Here is a 12,303-nt window from a genome sequence, read left to right as displayed (position 1 = left end):
GATAGGGAGGTAATAAAGGCTACTAGATACAAACCAAATTAAAGTTAACATCGAACTCACTGTGTCCTGGCCTCATGCTAGCCTGAAAAGGTAGCAGCAAGAACCACCTTGTGTAAGGGCACAGTACCACCAAGACAATACCTGATGCAAGACAATCTAAAGTGAAGAAGTGCAGAAGTGACCAATGGCATAATGTCCCTATATGAAGTACCAAAAAACACAGCTTATCTTAAACAACTAGCCTTAAAGTTCTTTTAAATTGCAAGTTCTTTTTAAAATTGCTTTTTTTTTCACCATAAACATTGCTACTGTAAGATGTGCCTTCCAAACTTTCCACTTCTTAAAATAAACAAATAAATAAACTGAACCTTTTGTGATCAGTTTGGTCACAGGAGCAAAACAAATGTTCCTTACCATGCTGTTACTGGATGCATCTGCTTGAGACCTGCAATCCCGCTGGCTTTTGCCACTTTGCATGACTGGGAAATGTATTTCCCCCTTGGTCAATTCCTAACCACACAGTCTGCATTAGAGGCGCAGAATCAGCCAGCAGGCTACAAAAGGAAATTTCCTCTGAGTGCAAATCTGTTGTATTGATGATGCTGAATTAAGAAAACATTCAGTTCTTCTCTTATCCTCCATACGGTCAGAGAAACAATACCAACAATTCAACTGACTTAACAGTGCAACAGTAAACTGCGTTATCAACCTATGTAATTAACCTTTATACTAATCAAACGTGAACTATGCTCCTGAATGAATTTCTCCCCTGCTTTAGGCAGAACCTCACCCTGGCTGCTATCAGCCTTTGGGTGGTGCATCCTGATCCAGATAGCAAAACACAATAAATAGTATTTCTGACCAAATGGGGGCAGACGATGCATTTAGTTTTCTATACAATAGAATATGAAGGAGCAACTGAGCTCAGTTATCTCCGTTTCTTCACTACATAGTATATCTTCCTGTTACAACTGTTAAGTTTGAGCATTCTTGACCATAGTAACGAGTCACTGCTATAACTCTAAGCAAAAAGGAGAAAAATAGGGATAAAAGTGAAAAAGAAGTGGGCAAGACTATGAGGCTAGGAAACACTGGCAGTGTTCTGCTATTCTAAACTGCCCTGTTAGATTGTCTTAATTTAAGATTCCTCCATAGCAAAGAAACAATTATTCCCCAGCACTGAAGGAAAAGCCTCGATTTGTCTTGAAGCTTTTTGACACCTCCTTATAGAGAAGCAAATAAATGACTGATGAAATTACACAGCTACTATTGAAGGTGTTGGAAATCTTAGTTGCTTAGAAAACCATGGCTTTGGAAAGTCTGTGTTATAGGAAGTTCTGATGCAAGACTGGAATAAAACTCAGGCCAATGTATACAGGCTACTAGATGCAGAAGCACATATCTGCTGAACAGGCATTTTCTTCCAATATGCTTCCAAACACTCCCCTGTACAAACACTGATGACATAAAAGCAATGAAGCCTCATATAATCATGCTCCCTCATTCTGTTAACTAGAACAATAAAACTTTGGCTTAGGTGATGCCACTTTCACCAATATCCATTCTCACTTTCTCTCTGGATATCACTGACTGGATGTAACCTCCTTTCAAGGACATCAGCTCTGCTAGATTAAAGTCTGCTTTGGCTAGTATCTTCAGGGTGCTCCTCAGGCTTTGCAGTGGACGTCCTGCTACACAGTGCTATATATCTTTCCATTCTACCTTTCTGTTTGTAGTTCTGTGGACCAACTTTTCCTGATCCCTGAGTTCGGTATCCATTACATGTACAAAACATCAATTAGTCCATCCACTTCATGAGTTCCAAAGCTTGTGATATTTTTAATTATTACAGCACCGACCACTGCTTGCAGAAGTCTGCCAGAATCAATCCTTTCTTTGACCTCTCATCAGAAGCAAATTTCAAACTGACTGCTGCTCCCCTTGATAGGGCTTCCAGTTAACCAAATTAGTCCTTTGCTTTGAGACGGATGGAATGATAACACATTGCATTTCACATGCACATGGCCATAAGCAAGGGACACCTAGAAATTAAGATCTTATCTCTCTTATTTCATGATTTCCATTTCCTCAACCCGACACAACCATTTTTATATATTCTTCATTTCTGTGCAACTCCTGTACCCAGAGGCAGAACATGAAACTGATTCTTCCCTCTCTTCAAAGCAAAGAGGTTCTTATCTCTGCGAATCTGACCTTAAAACTATCAAGCCTCTTATGACAGAAACTTTATTTGGTATTTTAAAGATCTATAAAGAACACAAAAAACTTACTGTACAAAGCAGAAGTCAAACCTAATTCCCAACTGCCTCTGTTCTTCAGGAGAAACTGAAAAGGTTACAGTGGCCCACAGGGTAGCATGCCAGCCTTCCTCAGCTCCTTTCATTTAACCTCTCTTTTACTACGGTTTCTCAGCTGCACTCTTTTGTTCACCACTTTAGCCTTCTATTCTATCTTTTTTTAAAAATAATCATGTAGCCCCACCAGTTCTATTTAAGTGCTTTCATTGTCTTTTTGCTTTTATTTTACAGTAATTAACAGTTTCTAAAAAAAAGATACACTAAATAAAGTACCAGCAAAAGCAGACATGGAAAATTTTCACATGACTATCATAATTAACAAAGCATTTGGACAGTATTTATAAACTTGTTAACTCTAATTCATATAAATAATGAGCTGACATTAATTACACAGACATATTAGAAAAATTTTTCCTGTACCAGCTACAGACACAATTCCAGTCTTTTCTATGTTAAATCTGCTCTTTAGTTTGCCAACACAATTTCAAATCTTAAAGCCTTATACAGAGTACGTGATGTGTTCTTCTTGTACATATTAATGATGGATTTTTTTTTTTTCCTCCTTTGGAGCCAGAAAAATAAGCCAAATTTTCCTTGTATTTCAGGATAATGAAACTGAAAGGGATAAAATTCAGCCATAAAGCAGGTTTGATGATATGCCTATAAAACTGATTGATTTAACAATCATGTTTGCACTTACAGCTCTAGCGATTGTGTTACAACGATGAAATGTGGGTAAGATGACTGGCAGTTTCAAAAGCAACAGAGCCTCATTTTTGGGATAATTTGTCCTGTGGCTGTGAATCCACAACAGGCTCTCCTGTGCTAACTTACAATGGGATGATGTAGCGGTGAGTCAAATCGCTTTTTAATATACAGCTAGGAAAACAAAGTGCAAGCAACTTCATCAAGACAGTACAGATTCCTTAAGAGTTATTGTAACTCTTATGTACTATACTGTGTTTTTCTCTATATACACAGTAGAAGAATGCTATTGACCCAATGTGTTTATTTATTTATTTATTACTGATGACTTTCTGGTCATTAAACAGACCTCTAAAAAAACCCAAACAATGCAAACCAGAATCTCCTCACAGACCTCCACTGAAAGAATCAAAACAGGTTCTCAAACCAAATCTGCGATAATTATAAGTAACAAATGTACAGCACATAAAATTTCAAAGTAGCAGGCAAAATTGAACAAGATCAGTTTAATATCAGTATAGACACTGAAGATCAAACATGGCCACAGTGACAGATAATAAGCAAGTTACTGCCTGTCCTCATGACTACTTATTGCTATTTCTGGTTTTCAAGTCAAGAGAGATTAACATACCATGCCTCTCACCAGTTGACTTCTGGCAGCTGGAAGAAAAAACACATCACTGCACCCAAACACTGTTTTTCAAATATTAATGCCTTTATAATCTGCGGTGAGCTCTTCACAGTGTAATTGCTTTTCTGCATAATGTATCAACCAAACTGAAAAGCTATTTTGTCATTCAAGATTTACCATCCTAGAAGCTGGCAGTATTATTTCTGTGCAAACACAGATATACACAATTACTTTAGAGCTAGGTTTCTCTGTTCCATAGTCTCTCTCACCCAAAAGGAATATTCAGTGTACATGTCAGTCACTACCCACTGTCTCTGGAACAATGTTGCCACCATCTGGACAAACCTGCAACTAGCTGCTACTGGATGTGAGAGTATGTATGTCTGGATAAAAAACATGCAAGTGAAAAACCTCAACACTTCCACAATTCACTTATTTCCATATCCAAAGTATTTAAGTCTTAAAATTTTGTTTTGTATTCATTAATCAAAACTCAAAATCCGTGTTCCATTATTATCTTAACACTAGACACATAAAACCAAAACAAGTTCATTAGCTTTCCACCAAACTTGAAAATCTAAGTTTCATGTTCAGTGACATTCTGTACAGTTATCTGCAACATCTGACCATCAGTTTATGAGTGCTTCATACAATCAGAATCAGTCTCTGCCCTTCCTCAAACTTCCTGTTAGTGAGAAAGTAACACTCGAAATCAAAAGCAAACAATAGCTCTAACACAGAAAATAATATTTTTGAGAGATCTTCCACTCTATCTTATTCACTATAAAGCATTAACGGAATGTTTCAGTCTAGTTTTCAATATAAAAATGTACAGGAGATTTTGAATAAAAGTAGAAATTCTAATCTACACTTCTGATCACAGGAAGGCAATAGGCTGGTATCTAAAACAGAAAAGAAGCAGCTACAAAAACAATCACAGAGAATTCCTTTATTCTTATCAAAACTGAAAATTTTTCCAACGTTCATAAAATATGTGTATATTTCTATTCAAGTCTGGATTCAATAAAATTTAGGACATCCCACATGTTTCACGCACCTGAACACTTGGTATCTTTTCCGTACACAGATTCTTTCTTATTAGCACAATTCTGGTTAGTTGAGAAAAGACTTCACAAGACAAAGAGCTTTTATGTAAACTGAGTGGGCATTTGACATGAACAAAAGGTTTCCCTCAGAAATCAGCACTCAATTATTAGCAACAAAATTTACAGCTGAAACTTGGTAATGCCACTTCTGTTTCAGATGGCATTTCTCAGAATATTGAGAAATATGTTTAGCTTGCCAGTCTCCTTCATAAAGCTCCTATCACCACAGGCTCAGGCCATGCATGCCCCCTAACGCAGAGTTTATGCATCATAAAAACCCCCCTATGGAATACAGAATGCTTTGGGCTTTTCTGGCTGCTGCTGGTAAACTGCAGCTCCAAATCAAGTCAAATCTGAATCTGTTGTTTCCCCAAAGGGAACATAAAACTTGAGCCATGTTTTTAGCATCAATACACTGTTTTTTTAAAGAAACTACCCTTGTTGATCTACTGTTCCTATAAAAACTTGCAGATATTGGCATTTCAGAGAGAACTCATTTTAACTCTTAATCATTATAATAAAGAGGACAAATGAAGATACTGAAAAGGTTTAAATATAAGCTGCTCATTAATCAGACTTTAGAAAAGATGAGAAATATATACCATACCTTAAATATTTAGTGCCTTTTATCTTCCTGCATTGTTTAATAAATTGGGTTATTAAGAGTCCTTATAAATTATTTTCAATGCAAAATGGAATCAGCTATTTCCTGTAGGATGTATTTGGTTGTAATAAATGTACAAACTGTTAGAGAAATCTGCTTTGTAATTAAAAAAAAATACAAACATTTTAAGTATCACTCCATGTTCTGCAACAAGAACAATTAATCACATAGCAAAGATATGGCAATGCCCTGACAGTATGTTACACAATAACAAAAATAAATGCACTACACTGATAAAGCTAGCCTGTTTAGCAAAATACTTGTCTGAGATCTTTAAATGAGTCATCAGTCACTATTACCCCACTGTCTATTCCCACCTTCCTTCACATCCAGTTTCAGGACTGGCAACTGAAGAGTCATCTCAGAGTTAATGAGTTATGCTGGATGGTTGTCTCATAACATGCATGGTGTAGTTGTACATTTAATCACTGCGATCACTTTAAGGTTATCTTGTAAAAAAAAATACCACTTGCAGAATGTCATTAAACACAGAGTCATCTTTTCTTCAAAACAAGCCTACCTCACCATATTGCTAAAGTCTGGCTTGACTTTGAAGATGACGGTTTCTTGCCACCTATAAATAAATAAAAAATAAAATAAAAGTCCCTGATAAACACTAAACAATGTACCTTCAGTCCCACCATGTCTGAAGTTCCATGTTTTCAGAAAATTAACTACTCTAATTCTGAATTCTTTCATATTCCTTTAGGCAGAACCATTTCTTTTTTCAGGGTGTTTCCCCTCTGTGTTAACACCCAAATTTTCCAGAACCCCTTTTCTATTTCTAGCAATTACCTTCTTTACTGAATCTAACAACTTTTTATTCTTACAGTCTAGGGACTTTCAATGTTCACTTTCTGTCTTCCAAGAAAATTAACACAACCAGACTCAAACAGCTCAGTTTTACATTTTCTTTCCCTTTTACTTCAAACTGTCAAGCCTTTCTATATTCACCCAGGATAACTATTATAATTTTGCAAGCTCATATCTTTCTGCCATTCCTTATAAGACCTTTTTAAAGTAAGGCAAAACACCTGTTAAAATCAGCACCTTTGCATGTTACTGACAGGTGGTACTGCTGCTTACATCTTCACAATGATTCCCTACATCACAATGAAATGCATTCAAGTAGCCAGTTCTTCTAACAATCTAATTAGCTATAGAGTCAAAATCAGGAACGCAAGATAACTTTCCTGTGACTACAAACAGGTAAAAGTGGTCTCAGGATAAGTTGCTACATCTTGAGTTTGACCTGGACATCCCACAGTTTAGGGTATTTGTGAGACTATGTCTATAGCACTGACTTGATTCAAAGCAAGTGTGGCTTTGTGGTGAATCCTGTGCTGCCTGTATTCATCACCTGCTGATCTGGATCTCGAAGCAGTTTCTGTGTGTACAACTTAGCTTTTCTCCCCCATCCTCACTGCACCAATAAGAAATCCTTACTTAAAAACATTTCAAAAATCAACAAGATGTTAGGTGCCAAGACAATGTGAAAGCCACATCTGTGGCATCTACCTATTTTACCTTTTTGAGCTCTTCAAATTACATACATAGTGGAAGTTCAGTCCTGGTAAATAGACTAAATTTAATCTGAAATAAACTCTTCAAATCACATGATGGAGGTGTAAAGAAACTCAACATCAACCACTTGTATCCACTGATTGGCTCCTACTACTCCTTACTCACGCAGACAAGGCTCCAGGGTCCAAGCATCCTGGACTCTGGACTGAGTACAGGAGAGAACAGTTCACAACTGAAAGAAATTAAATACAAATTCTTTGCATCATGGGCTCCATGTAATTCTATTCTAAACTTCTGCCAAGGGTCAGGGAAGGCCAAAAGGAAGTTGTCAGTCAGCTTTTTCTTGAAGCACAAGAAGGCACAGGTACTACATACTGATTCCATTCTCACCTCTAGCTTAAGCTGGTATCTCCCCGCTGGTCTGAAACAAAGCCCAGCCTGGTCCTGATACACCTACCATGTCTAAAACATGAAAAAGTAAGCAACAGCTGTCTGTTCTGCATGAGCTTATTTGCTCAAGTACAGTACAAAAGGATGAAGCATGTTGGGCCTGGCACTGTGCTAGAGCTACTCGGTCCTCTTCAAATCCAGAGAACAGAAAATCATGGTGCAGACACCATGGAACCCGCACTCAAGAGCTCTCTGCAAGGTCTCTACAAGGCTGCCTCTACAAACAATTTCTTTCCAGTGCTGTTTGCATCCTGCACTGGTCTCTTACATAGTCTTTTATATACACAACCATCTATAATCACTGTCCTAGTGACAGAATAAACTGACATATCCTCAGCCACAAGGTAATACAAACCTGTGAAAGCACTGGCACATGTCCCTGCCCTGGAATAGACCAAACCTAGTGTCTTTTCTCTAGTGACACCACAAGGATTGATTGACAGGTACATAAGTAAAAGCACACATTACAGTGGAAGTGAGTCACCTGTGGGTGGTGAAATTTAATGGATATAGAATCCCCTGCGTCCCAGTAACCCAAAGTAGCAAGGCACTGCCACAGGAGGCAGGGAAGACTGTATCTTAATAATAATAATAATAAAAATTCATAAGGAAAGGGTTTTTTTCCTCAAGGAAAGTAAATAATGATCCATAACATGGAAACAGAGAAAATGGGTATCCAAATTAAGAGAACACAGAAATGAAATTTGTAGCAGCGCTAATATGATACACGCTATACTACTGAATTACATGCCATCGAATCACATGCCCTTTGTTTAGAAATAAGCATGGCTTGATGCCAGCTGAGTTATATGACAGTTGACTTGCCATAAGACCTTCACAGCTACTCCCAGTTTCCTCCTGCACAGTTTGACCTGCAAATGTAATAAAAATACTTTCTTGATCTTCACCAAAATCACTAATTAAAACTCCTAGTAGTTCTGAAAGTTCTGAACTTCATCTGACACCGGGTGGATACTCCCCTCCAGCTGACAGGGTAGCATTTCTGACAATTCCAAGAATAGTTTTCAACCTGCTCTGCAGCCACAGAGCAAATTCATCACCGACAGTGTTAAATTTTGCACACAAAAAGGTCTAAACCCATCAAAGTACTGTTCACACTGAAAACAATTTTGATGAGAACCTATCTTGTCACACCAACAACCTCACATCAGTTTTCACTCACTACATTGTGAATATACTTATAAGTTATTGCTTATTTCTCTTTTCTAGCATATATCAGTTAATCTGATTCATGGAGGGTTTTTTTACTTTTGAGGTCACTAAAACCTTATGATTTAGCTAGGTCAATTTATTGTTATACTTCTTAGCCTTCATCCACATTAAGGCAATTTGTACTTGTGCCTTTAAGAGTCAGAGGAGGTACAGGTATGAACTGCCCTATACAGCTTATTCTTCTTAGCCATTCACAGGATCTCTCCCATTGGTTTTCCAAATTTATTGAGGCCTGTTTTCCTGAAGCTGTTTTAATTCTATTTATTTTCCTCCCTCCTTAATGATTATTACATCTCACATTTCAATGGTCAAGTGCGTTTGACTGTACCAGTGAGTTCCACCAATAAATATAACACAGAACAAATCAACAGAATAAAAAGCAAAGTTTCATAAAAAAGTTTCACCATTAATTTCTTCTTTGTGAGGGGAAGACTTTCTTACTTCTTTCAGAGTTCTTTGATTCTGCTGATGCTGAGCGGCTAGGTTTTTTTAGATCATCTAGAACCACAGGTAGCACAGTGTCAAATATACATCAGTAAATTAAACAGAAAACAGGACTTTCAAAAGTAGTATTTTCAAAAGTAGCATATTCACCCAGAATTCTAGTAGTAGTATTTTTGATATACACTATCCTGTCCTCTAGTTACATAAAAAGAACAATAAGGAAGAATTAATTGTAAATGAACACATTTGTGGAAAATGTGGTATTTTTTTGAGTATCTCAAATTTCCATTTATAAATCTAAATTATAAGAACCCTTACCTTACTTTCTTTCATTCCAAAGACAGAAGCACTGGAGAAGTGAATAAAACGTTAGCCATTTGCTAGGGTTTGTTTTTTATTTTTTATTACTCTTTTTAATATTTTTTTAAATACATTCTTTTTCCCAGATTATATGCATTTGACTGACAGAGGAATTGAAAAGCTTTATAGCAAACTATTAGAAGGCAAAGAAAAATTGAGGCGAATATGATTAGGAAGTATTAGGGACTAACTCTGTCCAGGACAAAGTTCTAGCTCTCCAATTTGTTTTAAGGTATCTTGTATAATCTTCTTCTATCTAACAGCTCATCCTCATTCCCACTTCTGTGCCAGTTCTAGCTTGCAATTTATTCCTCATCAAGTTATTTTAATCCCTTGTTCTATTAAAGTCTTCTATAGGAGGACCAAATAAATAATAGTGAAAAGTCAGCAGCAGTGAGAAAGAAAATAGAGGGAAGAGATCTCTCCCTTATGGTGGCAGTAAAACATTGCATCAATGCAAGATGCTGGTGCGTAATTTTCATCAGGCCAAGGCAAAGACAAACTGCAGAATGAGGAAAATCCAGTAACAGAGGAGTACCGATAATACCGTAAACACTGTATCATCCATATCACTAAAATAAACTTAATGTGCAAAGACCTTAAGATTTACAGCAGTGCTGGTCTCACAGACTTCAGCCCTAGTTGTAGTTGCACAGGATTTAACAATCAGCCCTCCCTGCTCAAAGCAAACTCAGTGCAACTTCACTTCCTACAGTTCACCTTAGCAAAAAATGGGAAACATAAAGGCTACCACGATGTGTTCTTAAATACAACTACTGCAATTCATTACTAATTTTAAAAACCTCTTAATCTGTGCTCTTGCTGAGTTCAATGTCCTACCTCCCCTTCCCTCTTACTGACACTACAAATACCGGTTACTAAGTCCTAAATACAGAGATCATCCTTAAAGTTTCAAGAGAGACCTTTCACTGTAAAAGACATGGCAGCATAAATTCAACTATCAAGAAAAAGTCTGCCAGTATTTCTGCTAAAACAAGGCATTTTTACTGGTAATTAAGGACTGGAACTGCAGTAATCACACACAAGAAACTTGACTGTAGTTGTTACTGCTTCTTGTATGCTAAAAGACAAAGCCTTTTATATGCCCCTCAGAGTCACCATGAACCCCAACAGAGAGAAGACCAACAGCTGAAAGCAAGACAGCCTGTAAGTGTTACACTGTTGTATTCTAGAGAGGGACTTTTTATAGAGGCGTGTAGTGACAGGACAAGGCGGAACGGCTTTAAACTGGGAGAGGGTAGATTTAGATTACATATTCAGAAGAAATCATTTTTCTGAGGGTGCTGAGGCACTGGTACAGGTTGCCCAGAGAAGCTGTGGCTGCCCCATCCCTGGCAGTGTTCAAGGCCATGTTGGACAGGGCTTTGAGTAACCTGGTCTAGTGGAAGGTGTCCCTGCCCACGGCAGAGGGTTGCAACTGGATGAGCTTTAAGGTCCCTTCCAACACAAACTATTCGATGAGTCTATGATTAATCCAGAGGAAAAACACACTGCTGACAAAAGGGTGTTCACAAATTCTTCCTAGATGGCTATTTCAGCAGACCTGCTTTAAGTCACTGTCAGTTGCTCAGGAAGTTTCACAGCAAAACCGGTCAGAGGAACTGCCCTGAAAGCAAAGGAACTCCAGAAACCATTACATGCTTCTGAAGGGAAGGTTTGCGGCCCTTCCTTCCCTCCCTTCCCTTTAGGAAGTGTACTGACTTAAGTCTCGGACTTTCTGCTTCTCCTTGTATTCTGAAGAATACAAGGATACAAGAATACAATTGTGCTCTAGTTGTTTGGGCCATATAAACATGGAAAACAGCAAACAGATAAACAAACCTGTGCAGGGAGAGGAAACAGGACTACGAAATATTAAAGCATGGGTACTGAGACACCCTCAGGGAAACCACCTTCAATAAATTACACATAGCTATGCAGTGTAAGCATAGTATCTCCAGAGAATGATGTGAGGATATGCTATGAGATATGAGAGCACCCAGGCTCCTGAACACATGCAGAAACACAAAAAACTGTTTTACCTCGGAATGCAGTGAACATACACACAGGAGTTAATTTAAAAATACATGCAGAAGTGCTCTGAATTATCAAGGCAGGGGAGTTGGAACTAGATGATCTTAAGGTCCTTTCTAACCCTAACCTATGATTCTACGATTTTTATGATGAGTCAGTATGTTTATTGCTGCCTGCCTACCTACCTACTACAGGGTGATGGCTACACTCCAAAATCTCTCAATAACTTGCTTTAGGTTTCTTCTAGCCTTAGAGCATCAGCCCTATGATTAACCGAACACGTATCCCGAAGAGAGCTGCACGGGATGGGCCTACCGCCGGTTCCCCGCACTCCTTCCCTCACTTACAAGAGACCTGTCCAACTGCAAGCAGCAGCGGCACGGCCACCGACCGCGCAGCACCGCACTCCTCCGGCAGATCGGAGGGTCCCCGCGCCACCCTGACCTCAGCCACCACCCGCCACCACCACCACAGGCCCGGCGGCCCCCGTTCGCAGCCCTCCCGCCTCCCGGCCCCCACGCGTACCTGGGCGAGTCTCGTGCTTAGGCACCCGGTAGTACTTGTTGCCAAACTGGTCGGTGCCCACCAGCTCCTTGTCGGGCCCGAAGAGCCGCAGCCGCAAGGCGCGCAGCGCCTGCCAAGACCGGCTCATCCCGGTGGAACAGGGCTCCACCACCACCCACAAGGTCGCTGCCACAACCGACCACCCGCCGCTGCCCCTCAAGCCCCACCCCCAACGGGCTTCGTCATACGCGCGCGCCGGCCCGTGCCCTGAACCTGCCCGGTTGAGCACACCGCCTGACTCCGCCCATCCGTAGCGGGCATGCCAGCAAC

At 39.2% G+C, this 12,303-nt stretch overlaps 1 protein-coding gene across 1 annotated transcript in view; it reads right to left on the bottom strand.

Moving 5' to 3' along the window:
• NDUFAF2 (NADH:ubiquinone oxidoreductase complex assembly factor 2) overlaps positions 1 to 12,230 on the bottom strand; it is a 65,690-nt gene extending 53,460 nt beyond the window's left edge. Inside the window, exon 1 of the mRNA XM_080638616.1 lies at positions 11,995 to 12,230. Within this exon, the coding sequence (XP_080494742.1) occupies positions 11,995 to 12,121 (127 nt within the window). The 5' untranslated portion in view covers positions 12,122 to 12,230. The remainder of the gene's footprint in view (positions 1 to 11,994) is intronic.
• Between the last annotated feature and the right edge of the window lie 73 nt (positions 12,231 to 12,303).

Source organism: Psittacula echo (assembly GCF_963264785.1).
Source record: "Psittacula echo genome assembly, chromosome: Z".
In the NCBI taxonomy this organism is placed as follows: domain Eukaryota; kingdom Metazoa; phylum Chordata; class Aves; order Psittaciformes; family Psittacidae; genus Psittacula; species Psittacula echo.
This window is presented reverse-complemented; position numbering and strand designations above follow the sequence as displayed.